General features: G+C 43.2%; 1 protein-coding gene across 1 annotated transcript in view; it reads right to left on the bottom strand.

The window, feature by feature from the left end:
- The window catches only part of Myo3b (myosin IIIB), a 448,610-nt gene extending 435,586 nt beyond the window's left edge, over positions 1–13,024 (bottom strand). Inside the window, exon 1 of the mRNA XM_063259246.1 lies at positions 12,255–13,024. Coding sequence (XP_063115316.1) covers positions 12,255–12,421 — 167 coding nt within the window. The 5' untranslated portion in view covers positions 12,422–13,024. The remainder of the gene's footprint in view (positions 1–12,254) is intronic.
- Between the last annotated feature and the right edge of the window lie 6,289 nt (positions 13,025–19,313).

Below are 19,313 nucleotides of genomic sequence, written 5' to 3'. Positions count from 1 at the left end.
TCTCATCTCATAATTGTCCAGAGATGGACTGAGTGCAGGCATCACTCACAGGATTCTGTCAGAGCTTTCCTTCACTCTCACATCCTCCATTTCTCCAACAAGATCTTTTCACCAGCAACCTAAGGTGTATAATCTGTAAAGTTAGATCCCCTCAAGTAAACAAACAACTCAGAAGAAATCAGCTCAGGGATGACTCTGATTGGTCCAACTTGGGTCTTATAGCCCTGAACCAATCACTGTGAATCAGGAAATAGATCTTTCTGATTGGCCAGGACTGAGTCAATACCTACTCCTATGACATGAACCCTGCCTGCCCCACTCAAGCCTTGTCTAGTGAGCCTTCCACCCGAAGTGAAAATTCTACCCACAAACAAAAGGAGAAACAATGTTGAATGAGAAAAACAACAGACATCCACTAGAGAAGAATGAAGCAAATCATCTCCAGGATTCCCAACAACAAGAAAGGGAAAGAAGGTCTGAGAAGCATTAGAGTGTCCAGCAGAGCAAGGTCAACTAGATGAAGATTTTGGCATAACCCTGGCCTTGAACACTTCACTGCTAAAAACTGTTAAGAGAATCTTGAATTGAACCAGCATTTTAGGACCATTGATCTGGTGCAGTGTACTTATTTGTAACTGCTGCTTAGTGCATGCACTCCAGCTGCAGTTCATGGAGATGGTCTCAATTCATCCTGGTGACGACCCTCTGAGAGATATCAAGAAGCTGAAGAACTGAGTGTGTGCAGTGCCCTGCCTGAGGCCACCTGTGAGTCAGTCACGGAGCCAGTTTCTGCAGCCAACAGGGGGGCTCTGGAGTCTGCCACGCCCCGCACTGTGCTGCGCCCTCCAAATAGCAAGGCCTTGTGAAAGCTGATCTGGGTGCCCCAGCCCAGGGCTGAGTGCTGACTCAGAGCCCTGGTAGATGGAGAGGGACACTGGAGGATAATGAACACAATAATGAATTTTCCCTCCTGCTGATGAAATATTTACACATATTTGTCACCAGGAGTTAACTTCATTTTCCAAAGCTTTAATGAACAAGAAAATTATATATGAATATAGGTATTTTTTTCACTCCAATTGTGAAAATGATGCAAATAAAAGTTAATATATGCAAATCATTTAAAAATTATAAGTCTTGTAAGACTTTTTGACCCCTTGGGATTGAATTTGACTGGCATAAAAACACGTAATTGAAGTATTAAGAATCAATTAACAGCGAGCTGGCTGATTGTCATTACACCTTTAATTAGCAGTATTGGTTTCAGTATCACAGTGCAATGCTTTGCAGCTATAAATGAATGAACTGCCCAGCCACCAGCTGACATTTCGAGAACCTTGATACATCATCACTTTTTCCTGCTACTAATTAAGATTTATATCTCCCCCTGTATTAATATTGCAGAGGCCTTTGTGATGGAGGCAGGATTTTTCCACTGCTTTTGTTTCGTGGGACTCATCGATTACAACACATGCTATCGGGGATCACAGGGTTATAAACTCCATGCTGAGGAGTCAGTCTGAAGACGGTCTGCTGAAGAATCTCTCAACAAATGTGTTAAAAGAACTGCTGTGTGCAAATCACCATACTAAGCGCCAGAACAAGAGAGAAGGTTGAGGAGAAGGAGGAGAGAGCAAGGGGAGGAATGCCATGTTGAATATGACACTCACCCTAAATTTAAGAAGATCACTGTTTCCCAGGGAGACACACATGGTTCTAGATATTGGACACATGTAGCAGAAATCTGTTCAGTTCTTTAGAAGGTAACTATGATTGTCATCTCTTTTTACAGATAAGGAAACTGAGTCACAAAGAAATGAAATAAGCTACATGCTGACTTGAGCTCAGGCTTTGAAGTCAGACGTCCTAAGTCTAGTGCTCACCATGATTACTATCCCATAGATCAAGTGGGGTCTAAACCCAGGTCCTCTGGAGCCCAGACAGGACACCCCCATCACACCACACTGCCTCCAACGCTGTGTGCCTCAAGGAAGAAGCTTGGGGGCTCTCCCAGCCACAAAGATCTCCAGGGATCTTTCTCCCCAGGAAGAGGATTGCTTCAGAGATTGTGCCTTTGCTTAGAGCCCTTGAAAAGCAGAGCAGAGTGATTTTAGAACTGCAGTGAAGCTTGGCTTTAACTGACACAGTCTTTGAGCCATTACACTGACAAGAGTCTATGAGCAATTCCAGTAGAGACCCGGAAAAAAGAAAGATAGCATAGATACCAGAAGCTGAATGGGTGCTAAAGACTAGAAACTTTACTACACTCTCGATTTTGTCTCACTGCTGAACTTTTCAGTGTTTTCTACTTGAGCTGACTTAGAGACCAAACCACATGGAAGAGTTTGGGGAGGTCAGAAGTTCCAGATTATTATGAAGAAGGTGTGGGAAGTCTGGTTGACAAAAATTAAACTCAAAAGCAGAAGGACCCGAACACAGATTCAAGCACTTCACCTGCATAAGAGAATAACCTTCATGAAACATTTCTCTTTATGACTCTGCTGTTTCAAATCTCTGACAGGCTATAATATTAATTAAGCAAGATTTTGTTTTTTAATTTTTGCGTTTCTTCATTTAAAAAAAATTCTACCCCCTCCAGTGAGCCCTTCCTTGCTGCTTTGTTGCTGGTGCTGATAGCTAAAGTTCTCGTTCCAGCTGGCTCTGCAGCTCTGACTCAACTGCCAACTTCCTGACTTTCAGAAATCTCATTTCCAGGTCCCTGCTGTTTTCCCGTGTGATGCTGATTGCCGGCTCTGGTTCCCCGGAGGCGCCCAAGCTCAGATTATCTGCCTGCTTCCTGCCACACAGCCTTGTTATCAGAGCCTAGATCCTTGTTCAGCAGGCTACTGCTCCACCTCTGTGATGTTCTTTTCACCACCTCATTGTCACACCGTGTGGTCAGGATGGACACACGCTGTGCAGTCCCAACGCCAGGCCATGTGATAAAAGAACCAGAGCTCACCTGTGCTGCCCTTGTCCTCTTGTCAACTGTCTCTCCAGACTTTCAGGAATTATAAACACAGCTTTGGAAATGGATCACCTGGGATTTTGTTGCTGAATGGTGTTCAAACAAGGAAAGCTACTGTTCAGGGCAGAGTGTCCTGATCAAAAGGAGTCTTCCCAGTTGTCGTTTGTCAAAGTATTTCCCTCTATTTGTAGCTTGCTGTTGAGTTTTTATCATGAGTGAATGTTGCAATTTTTCAACGGCTTCTTCTGTATCAATTGGTATCTTCGGGTGCTTTTCTCTAGACTGACAACAGGGTAGATAACACTGACTGATTTCCACACCGACTCAGTGTTGGATTCCCAGTCAATCTCCACCTGGTTGTAGTATGGATTCTATTCTTTCTTATTGCTGGATTGGACATGTAGGATATTTTGGTGAAGATTTTTGTGTCTATGGACATGAGAACACTGGTCTGTAGTTTATTTTCTTATGCTGTCTTTATCTAGTTTCAGGCTAACACTGACCTTTTAAAGTGAGTTCAAAGTATTTTTTCCTTATATATTTATCTGTTTGTTTTGTTTGCAGATACTGGGGACCAAAACCAAGTTCTCGGGCATGATAAGTAAGTGCTCTACCACTGCACCCCCAGACCACTTGTTTCTTTGTTTTTTTACTTTGATACCTGGTCTCTATATAGACCAGGTTGGATTCAAATTTATGAAGCTCCTTTCTCAGGCTTATGTTCTGAAAGAACATAAGAACTCAAATTTGCTATCTCACCATTAGTTTCAGTAGTTTCTGGTTTTCTGAGGAACCAGGTGATTTCTCCAAGTTATGTTTAAAAAGCCAACAGTAACTGAGAAATCAATTCTACCAATAATGTAAGAAATCTGGAATCAGATTTTTTTGTTGTCGAGTTTTTCATGAAGCCACTGCCCCAGATTGCAACCTAATGACACCCAAAATCCAGGTCAGATTTCTCACCTACAAAAACTCTGACACAATAAATGTTGTTTTAAGCCACTATTTTTAGTACTATATATGGTATAGAAAGACAGTAATTTTTCCCATCTTCGATCTATATGACTGTATTTGAAATTTCTCATGGACAGCAAACCATATATTTAGGAAATTTATAGTTAACATAATTATTGTTAAGTCAGATTTAGATTTACTAACCATTTCATTACTTATTTTTTGGTTTTCTACATTTTATTTCTCTATCAGATATCTAAACTCCACCCCTCACTGGACTATTAGTTTTTCTTCTTAATTAGCATTATCTGGAGTTAGTTTCCTCTTTGATACCTTCTTTTGGGTTATCCAAACTTTTTTTAGTGCTCTATTTCCATTTTTTATGTAGTATTTTCAACATACCTACATGTATAGTTTTTTTTCAGTAGTTGCTGTGGTGACTATAATTTAACTAATACTCCACTAATAGTGGAGAAACTCAAGTTGACTATGAATATGATTTAATTTATGAAAGGAAAAAGAATATAGTGGAATGGGGTGGAATAAGAAGGAGTCTGTGGATTGTTCCAATCAGTCCAGAATGCCATATGTCAAATGCTCTCCTACATCACAGACTGACAAATACTAAATCTTTCCTAGATCATTTCTCTCTAGGAATCAGATGGGGTTTTTTGTTATTTTGGCCAGAGATGTCATAATCCAGAAAGCACTTTGTAAACAATATTTATTTTCCCTACCTCTCTGGTCTCCCACACCTGCTCAGAGGTGGAGTTTACTGTGTTTTTTTAGAAGATGACCCCCATTCCATGTTGGCCATATCACACACACCTACCATGGGAGTTACTCCAAAAGGGTCAGGTGAAAACAGCAGTTCAGAGCCATTCAGGTGGGCACACAAGGACAGGCAGAATTAGTCCTGCAGGGCCCCAAAGCAGATACCAGCCATTTCCTATTATTCTGAGTCTCACCTCAGACCCCATCATCTATCTCCCTTCACTCCTGAGTGAGGTAAGAACAGCATTCATGAGCTCAGCCTCTTCTTTCCTCCGTGCATTAATTATGTGCTGTGCTGTGCTCAGAACCTGTCCTCATCAGTGGGCCCTAACACTGTTCTCACTGGTAAAGATGCCAGGATTTCTCAAGATTCCAACATGGAACAGCTCCACATAGTGCCAGAAACAGAAGAGAATGACAAGAGGTAAGTGGGCAGAGAAGAGCCCTCCGTGCAGCCAGGGAGGAGCTGTTTAGAGGCCTCCTCCTTGGCCAGACACTGGCAGCATCTGAAGAGCGCCATGTGAAATTACTTCAAAGCCTGGAGACAAAGATGACCTTAATCAAATCCACTTAGCTTTAAGGGCAGATGGGGAGGTGCAGGCACACTGCCTCACTATTCTGAGAGGTGACTCTGATGACTCTGACCTAAATGTTCAGGGAGGTTATGTTCTATGCTCTTAGATGGTTGATCCTTGCCATCAATTTACCCTTGGTGACAAGATGAATGAGTAATTACTAAAGCAAAATGAGTAATGTTTGATTCTCTTCCCTCTTAGTCTATGAAAGTCAAAAGAGACATGTTGTAGCATGCCATGTACAGAGGACACACATAATTATTTAATATTGAAAAGGTTAATCCCCAGATGATAAGATGGGGAAGCATGATCCTTTCCCAAAAAGCCCTGTCTGTCTGTGCATGGGCAGGTCACACACAGGAGCAGGAGCCCCAGCTCCCATTCCTTCCCTCATGAATATTTACCAATCTACTGCACAGCTGGCCCTGTGTTACACATTCAGATATTTGTGGTCTGAGAATAATCTGTAAGGGTCCACCCAAAGCCAGCCTTTCTTTGAAGGATAGCACTGTTGCTGGGGAGGCGCTTAGATTGATTTCCCAGCCTCTACTGCAGTACTGTATGGCCATGTGTCTGTGTTCTGCTCCTGGAAAGTAAGAAGCAATGTATGCCGCTCATGACAAAAGCTCTCAAGAGTAGATATCTGTACCCATGCTCTCTCTCCTCTGCTCTCCATCATTACAAGCAAAAATGGAGAGATGATAGAGCCCCAAGAGAGAAACGAAGAAAAAGGAGAACCATTCACTGACCAGAAATACCTGACTTCATTGTCATACATTTCTATTACACTCAAGCCATTGTACATCTTAGGCTCCTTTTTAGCTGTTAAGCTGCCTTAACTGGCACAGAAATTAATAGCTTGCTGTGGAAAAGTGACCTTCATTGTATTTGTATGTTTGGAATTTGTTTAGCAGTTTAGCTTGTCCTATTATGGCAAACACAGCCCCAAATCCTCACCAGATCTTTTTTCTGAGGCACTTGCAGTGCTCTCTTGTCATGGATGAGCCTCTCTGCCCCAGCCTTAGGTTCTGGGTTCGGTCACATAACTTGCCTCCATCCACATGACATTAGCAAATGCACACAAACGAAGGAAAAATCACACACATATTTTTGCCCTCCCTCTTGATATTCTGACTTTGCCACAAGAGCAAGCCCACACAAACCTGCTGGAGCAAGCCCAGACAATTTTTATGTATGTGAAAAAGCTTCAAATTAATGTAACTAATCCAAGTTGCCCAAGCTGAAGTGTCAGAACTACAGCTTTGCTACAAAATGTTTAAATCGTTTAAAATCTTACTCAAGTGTCATGAACTCAAGCAGGCAGGAGCCAGCAAAATGAGATTACTCCATGTCTGAGAGTTGTGAGGAAGGGTACAGAGAGGGGTCCTGGACCTACACCCCTTCGCAAGGTCAGCTGCAATTCAGCATGGATCAGCGGGTGCCACCCAGGAATGGGACCAGGTTGTCATGTGATTTGATTTTTCAAGAACAATCAGAAATCTAAGAGTTTATGTAAATTGCTCTCTCTTTAAATGTTAGCTCTATTTTTAAAAATACAAGGCAGTCTAAATAAAATGTGTGGGACATATTTGGCCCCTAAATCACCAGCCTGGAGCCTCTGCCTTCTGTTTGCACAGGACATTATAGTTTAACAAGCAGTTCAACATCCACTGGGTCATTTTCATCTTACAAAAGTCCTATAAAGATAAGCAAAATAAATATTATTATTTTTATGAATATGAAAACTGAGAAATCATTTGCCAACGTTCAAATAACCAATTAGTCACGGTCATGAGAGCATCTGCAGGTCCTCAATTTCTAAACTGCTCTATTCCTTTTTCCCTCGGTGGCTGAGATTCCCTGGCTTCTGAGGCAAAAGGCTGAAGACAGGAGGTGCCATTATTTCAGGATGTGACAGTCCAGTCCCGCGGCCTAGCTCTGCATTCTGTGCAGACCTTTGTTTAAATTATTGAGCTGATTCCAGTCATTCTCCCAAATACTTTCTCTGATCATCTTCTTTTGCTAAGTGAACCATATCTGCTGACTTAATTTGTAAAAGTCTGCCTGCCCATCAAATAGCCTTAAGGGCATAAAAGCAAAGAAAATTCATAATTAAAGTATTAATGGAGTTTTAAAAGCTAGCAGAAGTAATGATAAAAAGCACAGGCATCAGATCTATCAATTAAGCATAAAATTACATTGTAAAATAATTTCCTGTTTGTATCCAATCAAGGTGGCTCAGCAGACTGCAAAGACAATTCATATGCAGCAGACCATCTAATAAATAAACATCTTCATCAACACACGCATGTAATTTCTGCTTAGGAAGCAGTACAGCCTTTACCTAGTTACTCCTTAGCCATTTCAGCAAATTTATTTTTGAATGAAGAGAAATAGAGTGCGCAGGAAGCAGAGAAGCTGTGTTTGCATCTGGCCTGGAATAGCCACAAATGCTTCCAAAGGTCAGCAGCACGTTCCTGAAGCTGTCACTGTGTTTTGGGGGCTCTAGTTTTTCAGATGGATCCGAGAGGCTGAGGTGAAGAATACATAACACAGGAGAGGCACAGCGGCACCACAGGGTTGCCCATCCATACCAGCCAGGTAATCAGTTCTAGGAGAAAGGCCATTCACAAATAGTGGCATTTCCATGAGTGCTAATGGGGTCTTAGATACAGCAGTTTATAGACATAGAGAGCTCACAAATTGCCCACAGAAAAAAACATTTCAGTTGATGCTAAGCATAAAATGTCCTCGAGAAATTATCTTTGTGAAATAGCAGTCTTTTTTCACATTATTTTGCTAATAAAAAATAGTTTTAGGGGATCTCTAAAAAAAAAAAAAAAAAAACCAAGGTCTTTTTATGGGACCAAAATGACTATTTTCGTCCTGTTAAGTAAAATGACTACTCAAAGCAGAATTCATATCTCATGCTTTAAGGTGCCGTTACAAATTCTGTTGGGTATTACACTGATCTCACCACTACAAATTCTGTTGGGTATTAGTGATCTCCTCCTCTTTTTCCTCTTCCTCCTACTTCCCTCCTTCATCTCCTGAAACTCAGAAAAAAATATTCTACACCACCACAGTGACATAATAGAGCACAGGTGAGACCTAACAGCTTACATAAGTGATTTGCAGGCGAAAAAATATGGATATGCTCATTAATGTCCCAGAATATTCAGTTTTGATAGAGATTTTTTGTTTGTTTGTTTGTTTGTTTTTTGAGAAAGAATTGTCTAGCAGAACTTCAAGTGCACCATCAAAATAACATCTGGGATGAATCTTCCTGTTTGAAGCAGCTTAGCATTTTACTCACTCACTAAACTCTCATTATCTTCAGACCAGATACCTTGGGCAGTTGCTTCCAGGAGGTTTGAAGCTGCCTATAATGCGCATTGCTGAGCCAGGCAGGGTCCGTGCTGGCTGGCTGAACAGCCACATTATGTGGAATGCGGAGACTGTAAGGTCAGGCTCCTCGCTCCCCGAGCCGGCTTGGCACCAGCAAACTCCATTAGTACATCTCCTTGAAAGAAACAGGCTTGTCACACAGAGTCTGGAGCATGCCCCACACCCCACGACTGCCATAATAGATATTACACAAGTAGCAGTGGGATTCTCAGAGGACTCTCTTACTTATAAAACATTGTCACATTTGCTTTTCCTCAGAGATAATCACTTCTGAACCCCTGTCTATAATAGTTTCTCTAATAAGAGATCACCAGAATTTAAGAACATTTTATTAAGTTATATTATATCCAAAAGGAGTCATTTAGTTCTAACCTCCCACCTTTTTCACTTAGATCAAGTAGACTGAATCTTTGAAGCAACGTTTGAAAACCAAACGGCTGTCTCCTCCAAAACTGCCCTTTTGCACCATACAACCTTCTCTTGTTATTTATTCCATAAACACCTACCAAAGCCAGCTCTGTGAACCCCACACCCCATACCACAGTTCTGGGGAGACACAGTGCGCAGGGCACTGCCCTCCCACCCTGCCCAGGGCTTTATAACAGGAGGCAGACTCTTGTGCAAATGGCTCTTCACGTCCCCCTCCTACCTGCATCTCACACAAAACCATGCTTTGGTTCCTACTTTTAGCTTTTACTTAAAATCTCCGGGTATGAAAGATATAGTTATAGGTACTGATTGAAAGTTGAAAAATGTTGACATACATGAGAGGACAGGTCATAATCCCCATACTCGAACACAGTGCCTGTTAAAACACAAGGCGGGCCAGGAGAAGGGAAGACTGTTCCCAGGACTTTCCAATGTAGGCGTACACACAGTTGCGCATTCTGTTTTGTATAGTGCAGGGATGGAGAGAGAAGGTCCAAGAACAAAGAAAAGAGGTAGAGAAATAAAAATAAACAGTGACTAAGGGTGGAGAGGGACAGAGACAGAAGCATGACAAGCAGATGAGTGCCCTTAAATCATCTGAGGACCAACCAGCCTGAGTATCCAAGATGGCTGGCTTGCTTTTTTTCTTAATTTAGATTTTTTTTTTTGTTTTTTTGAGACAAGACTTCACTATGTAGTTCAGGCTGGCCTTGAACTCACTGTGTAATTACTCCAGGCTGAGGTCAAACTCACAGTGATCTTCCTGCCTCTGCCTCCTAAATGCCAGGATTATAGGCCTGCACCACAATGACCAGCTCTTTGTTAATTTTTAAAGAATTATGAGTTTAGCAGCCTTTAGAGAATTGAGAAAATATGAGTACCTTCCAATAAAATAGAATATGATTTTATCTTTCTGTACTGAAGATTGATCCCCAATCACTGTATCTACCACTTGGCTACATCCCCAGGAACCAGCAGAAATTTTAACATCATATTCTAAATTTTATGTATTTTTTCTTTATGCTTATACCTTCCTAGCTGGTAAACTTGTCACATCTCCTGTTTTGACATTAAACAGACATATTGGGCAAACAAGGAAAATCTATTTATAGTCTGACAAAAGATTTTGGCTGAACCTAAGGTCAGTGCTGGAGAAAGCAGACTACAGGTATTCAGATGTTTGAGAGCTTTTTTGATTAAAAATACAGCTAAGGTACATGTCAAAGCCAAGAGAACCAAACTGCCAAATAACTGAATTCTTTATGTGGGAGTTTTGATCTCAAGTGAGCACAAAGGTATGTTTTCACTCTGGAAAAAAAAGGAGGGCAAAGTCTTTGACCATCTCCATTAAGAGGCCCCTGCCTGCAGGATATGCACCCTGGAAGTGTTCTTCATCTTTCCAGCTGAGCTCAAGGAGTGCCACCCAAGACAGACAGTGACTGCCACCGAGCAGCCCAATGATCTGAGTCCACAAAAGCTTTAACCCTCTGCCTGGGCCATGGCAGCTGAGAAAACCACTCCAGGCAAACAGCAGAGACATCCAGAGGCACTCACAGCCCGCATGAAGCACTGCCTATGGAGAAACTAAGTGCCTCTCAGCACCCCTGTGAGGAAGGCAGGCCAGTCCAACAGCCAGCTTCCTGCTAAGCCTTAGGAAAGATGAACACCTGGAGCTCCCAAGGCACCTGTGACTATATGCAATGGCTCTGTGGCCATTTAAAAATCATAACACAGCCTGGTGGCACACACCTGTGATCCTAGGTATTCAGGAGGTTGAAGTAGAAAGATTACAAGTTCAAGCCCAGCATGGGAACTATAGCAAGATCCTGTCTCAAAATAAAATAAAAAGGGTTGAGGATGTAGCTCAGTGGGACAGTGCTTGCCTAGTATTCTGAGCCCCCAGCATCACATCACACACACACACACACACACACACACACACACACACACACACACACATCATAGTGCACCTCACAGAAAAGGTCAATGTATCTGTCAGTGAGCCGGGTAAGCCCTAACCCATTACATTAGGACTGACAGCTATTTCCTGATTGCTTCCTGATCACACGTTCTCCAAAATCTCTTGTGTGAAGACAGCCAGCAAAGGCACCTGGCTGGCTTCACTGCCAGCAGAATGGCATAAATCAGTTTGAGAGCAGTGATGATACAGAGGGTAAGGAAAGCTATGTATGTACTGCTCTGTTTTCTCTCTATCATCCAGAACCCTGCTCAGCCTCATCTACTGATAACACCAGTGTAGCTCCCACTGGACGTCCCATGACATGGCAGATAGAACATGGGGCAGTGTCCAGGGTTAGCCCAGACAGAGAAGGAAATGAGACCCTCCCCTTTGACCATCTGCCCAGCACTCAGAATATGCCACAGGGTTACCATGTGCCAAAAGTCCTAGCACAGAGGGGCCTGCTTGCTCCCGGAGTTGTCTGTGGCTCCCCCTGCATGGTGGCTCATTCTCAGACAGGGCCACTCCCAGCCACTCACAAACAGGAAGGTTTCATGCAGCCATGCGGAAGGCACCTGCCAAGCTGCGGTGGCTCACAGGACAGCAGGCAGGGCAAACCCTGTTTCAGCAATGGACCCGGTCCAGAGGCAAAACTCGGCTGTTTGCCCTAAAATTCACAGCTGCCACTTAACGCTATTTTTCTGACAAGAATACATAAAACAAAACATGGGAAGTGCATGGCAAGCAATTCCCAATCATATGTTAAGTCAAATGTATTAAAATCTCACTAAGTTTTACTCTTTTGGGGCTACATTTGACATAATCAAGATCACAGATGAGCAGATGGAACTACGTTATTAGCTTAAGGAAAATTCTTTAGGATGAAAACAGTGCATAACAGACAGAGCACTGCCTGCCACTGGACACACCGGACAGGCCCACGGGCCAGACTCCAAGGTGGGAGGACACAGTTTCGGGGTCTTTCTCTTACCCAGTTTTGTTTCCTTCGGAGCCTTCACTGCTCACCTCCAATGCTGCTGCAGTGAACAAACAAAAAAGCAGAATGGTGACCACCACCTGGCGCCTGAGGCCCTGGGTTGCCAGCACCTGTCGGGGCCACCTGTCGGGGCCACCCGGGCCTCTGCGGTCACTCATTCATTTCCTGGGCAGAGAGTGAGGGCCTTACCTGCCATCGTTCATCTTGACCAAAGATGAGAGGCTAAGCTTGGCAAAGTCCTGCTCCCAAGTAAAAAGAGAAGAGATGAATAATGAATAAGTCACCAGAACTGGAAGCGGCTGGTAAGCAGGAGGCCTGGGTGAACAGAAAAAGAAATGCCGAGTGGAAAGGGCCATGTTTTCTTCCTAAGGAAGCTCAGAGAGAGGGGTTTGTGCTGTCGATCAGGAAACCGAGCCTCGATGTCCACAGATTAGCTTGCAATGGAGAAAAACTAGTCTTGGGTCCAAAAAATTCCAAGAGGTCATTTGCTGTTAGGGAACCATCCTCTACAGCCCGCCCACCTGGTTTCTGCATCTAACAGGCCGGTGGGCTCTCAGGAATCCATTCATGTCCCTCTCTTCCTCTTCGTTCCATTCCTAGGAAAGCTTATTTTCAGAACAGTTCACTGTTGTAAGCACAGTAACTCAACATTCACTGACTCTTTTACCCATGAGTCTCTCCGTCAACAAACATTTGGGAAACCTCTGTCTATGCGGCCCCTAGGACACAAAGGAAAAAGGAGACTCAGAATATCTCCAGGCAGGTGAAGTCTTGTGGTGCCACCTGCACACTGTCGGGGGCCTACATGTCGTCAGGTAGCTCGTTTAAAAACAACTCACCAACTAAAAGTATTCCAGGTCCTTCTTGCCTCGCACAAAGAACAGTATGAGACAAGCAAAACTGGTGCCAGAAATTTGACAAATGAGGAGTGAAGGGGTAAGAGGAAAACTGGCTCTGCAGACTGAACCGGGGCTAAGCAACAGAGAAAAAGGGCAAAAATAAAAATACACGGGGCTCCTCACAGCCTTGGCCCCCCTTATGCCTCCACATCTCTCAGAGAGCCGCCAAGTTCTACATAGGTACGGGTCCTGAGAAGGGTCAGGCGCCGTCTTGGGATCTTGTAATTGACAGGCCAGGGCAACTTCTCCAGCCAGCTTTGCCTGGCCTTCTCACCTATGTCATACACACTGGGCTTCTTCCCTGAACCCAAGCCACATGCCCAGCAGCCTCCTCACCACCTCTCAGCCTGTGCCAAGCAGTCTCCAACCTCCATATCCCCAGCCTGGGTGAACAGCAACTCAGGTCTTTCAGTTGCTCAGATTTTGCTTGAAGTCAAGGTGCTTTCCGCATTAGTCAGACTCTGTTTAGGAATCAGAAACCAGTTATTCTAACACAGTTTTGTGTAGACAATTACTAACCTGGTATAACAACCCCCAAAAAGCAAACCAGGACCCCTGAGGAAAGTGCAGAGGTAACATCAGAAAATAGTCTCCACCCAGGCCTGGGGGATGGAGAGGATTGGAGTCACAGAATCTACAGCCTTCAGGGTGGCCCACAGAGCTCTGAGCAAAAATCACAGTGAGGCTCGTCCTGGAAGCATGGCGAAAACTGGAACTTGGAAGTAGTCACTGTTGCAGTGTGGCTGACAGGAGCAGGAAAGCTACATGATGGCCCATGTCCCTTGTCCCTCCACAGCTCTTTTCAGCAGAGCTGACTGTGTTGCTAGCAGGTAACACTGAAAGGTGGTCTTCATTAAAACTCTGGCTGAGAAGGATAAACCCATCTGCTTGGATGCTTACATGCCACAAAACTTTCTACAAAACTTCTTTCACATCTCACCCTCCAACCTGCCACCAAATCCTCTCAGTTCTACCTTATAAACATGTCTAGGGTTTTACTGGTTTTCATGCTAGTCTAAGCACTGAGTCTTGCCTAGATTACTGCAACAAATTCCATGGGGCGTTCTTTTGCTTCCCCGGGAGTCTGTTCTTACAGAAACCAACATGCAAGTTAAGCAGGGCTTCTCTATAACTACTGGGAGTCCTCCCTCACTATCCTGTGGAGACCTATGAGTGCCAACATTGGCTGAGTCCTTTTAGGCACATATTCAAGTATGTATTTGCATGCAAGCTATACGCATTCTCCTGTATACTTTAAATCATCTCTGGATTACTTGTAATACCTAATATAATGTAAATGTTGCACAATAGTTGATATATCATTTTGTTTAGGGAATAATGACAAGAAAATTAGATACATGTTTAGTACCTAGTGTTTTTTTCTTGATGCTTTTGATCCATGGTTGGTTGAAACGCATAAACACAGAAGATCAACTATACCACAAACTCAGTAAAAACAACAGAAATTTATTTTCTTATAGTTTTGGAAGCCAGAGGTCTAAAATCAAGGTGCTGATAATATTTGCACCTGCTTCAGGCTTTGGGGAGGAAGCAGATGTTGAATGCTTCTCTCCTGGCTTCTGGTGGTGGCTGGCAACCTTGGAGTTCCTTGGCATTATACATCTGTCCCTCCCATGGCTGCCTTTGTCTTTACATTTCCTCTTTCCAGTGTTTCTGTGACCATGTCTCTTCTTATAAGAGCACTACTCATTGGATTTAAGCCCCATTGCAAATTTAAAGATTCTTTATACTTAACTACATCCACAAAGACCCTATTTCCTATTTACTGGAGCTTATAACAGGGGTGCACTTTTTAGTGGCCACTCTTCAAACATGGCAGTGATCAAGTTATCACACAACCAACTGCAATGATTCTGTAGCAGAAAATGCCTCCCCCTTATTGCCCAGGTAACCTCTAGTTTACTTGAGTTCCTGTTACAGTTCCTGTTACTTATGTTTCCCAGAAATGGCTGATCACTATGATGCACTGGTTGGTCATTATGATTTACCAACTAATCCCCAAATGACAAGCCAACCTGCCTCTCTGTACTTCTGCTTTGCTATCCCATAGAAACCTCCCTCCTTTTGTCTTTGGGGCCTGATATTTTGGAAATGAATCTCTACCCATGTCCATCAATGTTAAATAAATCTGCCTCCAAATCCTGGGTGACGTTTTGATATTTCTATTTGCCACTGCAATTCCTCTCCTCAAAGTCCTCCAAGCCTGCAGTAATTACACTTTAAAATGTAATGAATTGGAATTGTACAAAATGGCATTTGCTAATAGACTTCACCAATGATTAGCACACACTATAGATTCAAGAGAGCTGAGCAATCGAGGATCACATGCTCGCATCCTAGAAGGGATAGGAGAAGTACAGGGGGACCTCTGTCTTCTATAGTAGACAGAATAAGCCCAAATTTCCACCAAAAGTCCCTCCAAGTTTCAATGAGGACTTAGCAGCCAAACACCAACCTAATTCCATGGGTCTAAGACATAACCAACCAAACCAAAAATATAACTGTTGTTGGAGCTTTGGAATTTACATCAAACATCTTGAGTTACATTTCTAAATATTCTTTTTTTCTTGGGGAGGTGCCAAATCTATTTGGGCACAAGATCTGTGTGAAGCCCAAATTATACCTTTGAAGACAGGAAGTATAATTTGTATCCAGAGTCAACTGATTGAAACCCCAAACACACCTGTTTTCAAGCTAAACTTGTGCCAAGTCATTTTAAATAATTAAGTCTCTGACTATTTGCAAGTTTAATCATTTAAACACAAAAATTTTAAATTTAATGGTGTGAGACAGAAATCTTTTTGAACAAGTGCATTCCAAGTTCATTAACAAGATAAAATAAACATAATTTTACTTTCTCTTAGAGACTCAAGAATCACCAATAAAAGTATCAAAAAATGGCCAAGTCAAGAATAGATTTAAGACTTCAAAGATGCATTGGTAACACACTACATGAGTCAGAAAGTTGGTTTTGAATTCTGGTATGGTATTATGGTATAGGGAAACTATTATGATAGTTTTCCTGTCTCTCTTCTTGTTGGTACCTGTCATTTCTTACTGCTATCAGCTTTTCTACCTGTAACATCTTCTGCCATATTTATTTGCTGCTAGACAATTTGGTTGAATTACATTTAAAGTGTCTTGGTAACTTTTCTCTTGTTGCTGAGGCAAAATACCAGACACCCAAAGGTAAATGGGGAAAGGTTTATTTAGCTATCAGTTTGTGGAGCTTTCAGGCCACAGTTGGCTGGCTCCAAGACAGAGTGGCACATGACAGAGGGATGACACAGTGGAGAACAATTCATGGCACCCACACGGTAGCAACAGCAAGAAGGGGTCTCAACAGCATGTCTTTTGCCACTTTTGTACTCTGTCTAGGGTACATCACTCAGGGTGAATGCCAAGTCCATCAGTGGACACACACATGATCTCAGGCTCACACACTCTAGAATCAGCTATCTCTGTAAAAGCTGCATCTAAGACTCGTGAGTCTTTAGGGGGACATCTAGACACAAATCATATCTTAAGTTTGTGTATATGAGTTCCAGATGGAGTCCTGAGAGATGTATTTATTTGTATAAACTAAAATTGTTCCTTTTTTGAAAATAGGGTACAAATAAAATGAGTAACACATTTGGTGACATCACAAGTTACACTGGTTTGTTTTTCTTCCTTGGTGGCTCTTGGTTGGGTCCTCCAGTAGGGAGGCCGACAGTGGTAAATCTTGGTTTCAGGTGTATACTTCTCTCTTCCTGCATCATCGTGGACACCACTTGGAGGGAAATATAACCAGTCACTTGGATTAGCTACTGACTGAAATAGTTTGGGAAAAGACTTGCCAATGATTGTGCCAGAAGGCAGAAAGGTCCCAGAGGCAGAAGATGCTATTACAAAAATTTCCTCCTCTTTACAAAGAATTACTAAAAGCTTGGCTGTGAGGGAGCCAATGCCCCCAAAGGGACTTCTGACTATCAGACTCTGTGCTCCCCAACCCTGAAGAAATGACTCCCAAGTAGGACTTCTTCCACTGCCTTCCCCTGCTTGGCGTTCTGCAGCTCCCGAGTTTCTCTGTACCAGGAGAAAACCCCTGCCCAATGTTCCATTATCATCCTGGGGAGCATTTCCACTGGGTGAGTGAGACTCCAACCACTGAATTCCTTAAACAGCACAAATCTCAGCTACCGGGAGCCTGTTCATTGGCTCAGAAAGAGCCCTGCTGCTTTGTCATCCACCCTCCCTCCCCTGCCCCGCACTTCCCCTGGCACAGGCACTGGGTTCTCCCCAGCACCGGGTAGGATGCAGATGCCTGCAGAAAGCAGCAGCTCCGTCCTCCAGCGCACATCAAGTCCTCACCCTCTGCTCCCCAGACAGCCTGGCCCGAGGGCTGCTTTCCCCTCGCCCTTTGGAGCAACTCAGGTTTACCTGACCTATTTTCTACCAGTTCAACATAGAAAAATGTTGAATCACTCCAGGTCTGCGTTTTGTCCCAGTTATAAAGCCTGATGTCTACATGCAACACGACCTTTAAGCAGCCCAACACCTCCCAGGTTGTAGTCAATTCTAATGAATGGTCAGCTTCTGTTTATTTTTCTTTCACTACAATAAAAATAAAGAAAGCTCTCTTTTTTTAAAAGCAAGTTCTAGATTGTAGCATTTATAAATATTATTAGATGCTCTACATTTTCTTAATGACAGGAAACGAAGTTTTTTCTATTCACCCTGTCTATTTTCCCTTTTCTTACTGGGGAGTTTCTCCCTCTCTCCTTCTCCTGCTTCCTGTCCTTGGTCTCTAGGCAGAAAGATGCTACTCAAGAAATAGTCACTGAATGAATGACTAGAAGGATGAATGGGTGGATGGATGGATGGGTGGATGGATGGATGGATGGATAGATGGGTACTTGGACAAGCAAACAGACAGAAAGATAGATGAATAGATGGATGAAAAGATATCTTCATCGCTGTCTTGCAGGATACCATCAGAACATAGAATCCTCACAATGCCTCATGGCAGCTTTTCTTTAGCAACTCGCCAATCAAGAAGGCATCTCCTAGGCCCATGTAGAGTTCACACAATATAATGTATTAATGAAGACTCTTCTTTCATCTGCTTGCTTTCCAGAAGAGCTGGATAAAAATCTGACTGTCTGAGTCACAGTGGAATTTCTCAGTGACTGGATGGTTTTTTCCGAGCACATATAGGTCTGCAGGCTCCTTGGCATCCACTTGCTTCTGAAATAACTGTGCATAGTTTGGGTCTGGACAGGAGTTCAAATGGCTCCTCTAGGGCTTGGAGGCAACTCTATCAGAGCATGTTCTTCATTGTGAGGTTATTAGGTTTCATGATCTTTTAAAAAGCCTTGGCAGCTGCTGGCCCTTCTCCAAGGGCCTCAGATATACTAGGTGCTGCTGCCCATGGAGAACCCTGCAAAAACAGTGCCTGGGATACTGCTTCCACTGAGTGCTGAGTCAAGGGCTCAGTGACAGAGAAGCAGGCCAAGCTCCAGGGATTATCACTTCCCTGATCTCCGAACCCTCCTTTCTTTTTCTCCCTTTCAGAGAGCTGAGTCGGGCTTCAGCAGACAGTTCCTACCCTCCGTGGGACCCTCACGGGTCTCCCCTCCTTTTCTCTGATGCAGTCTCATCTACAGCTTCTTAATCGCAGCACTAAGCATCTCAAATCTGATCCAGCGCCTCATACAGTGCCCCACAGTGTACCTGAGAGACAGGCTGTGCTTATGAGAAGAGAAATGAGTCTCCCAAGGAGGAAGAGGCCATGTGTATAATGTACAGCACTGTCACAAGACACATGTGCTTACGACAGTTGTGTTGTGCATAGCCTTAAAGTGACTCCCACATAAGATTAGTTGTAAGGGAGAAAAAGACAGAGAAATCTGGCATGGTAACACACACCTGTAATCCCAGCACTCTGAGAAGGCTGAGGGGGGAGGATCACAATTTCAAGCCCTCCCTGGACAGTTAGCAGAATCTGTCTGAATTTTTTAAAAAATAAAAAGGGGGACTGGGGATTTAGCTCAACAGCATAAGCGCCTGCCTTACAAGCAGGCAGTCGTGAGTTCTTTCCCTGGTACCGATAAAAAAGAAAAAGACCAAAAAATAAATAAATAAAAAGGACTGGGGCTGAGGATGTGGTTCAGTAGGAAAGCCCTGCATCCAACCCCAATGTGAAACAAAAATAAATAAATAAACAAAAAGCCCCGCAATGATACCCGGAATAATACATGCATAACCCAGGCAACTGACCATGAGGAAACATCAGAAAAACATACAGGAATATGCTAGTCAAATAAAAATGGTATTTCCTCACTTT

Source organism: Cavia porcellus, unplaced genomic scaffold (genome assembly GCF_034190915.1).
Source record: "Cavia porcellus strain 051 isolate PalLab524CR breed Dunkin Hartley unplaced genomic scaffold, mCavPor4.1 scaffold_12, whole genome shotgun sequence".
Lineage (NCBI taxonomy): Eukaryota > Metazoa > Chordata > Mammalia > Rodentia > Caviidae > Cavia > Cavia porcellus.
Note: the sequence above shows the minus strand (reverse complement) of the source record. Positions and strands in the feature narration are given on the sequence as shown.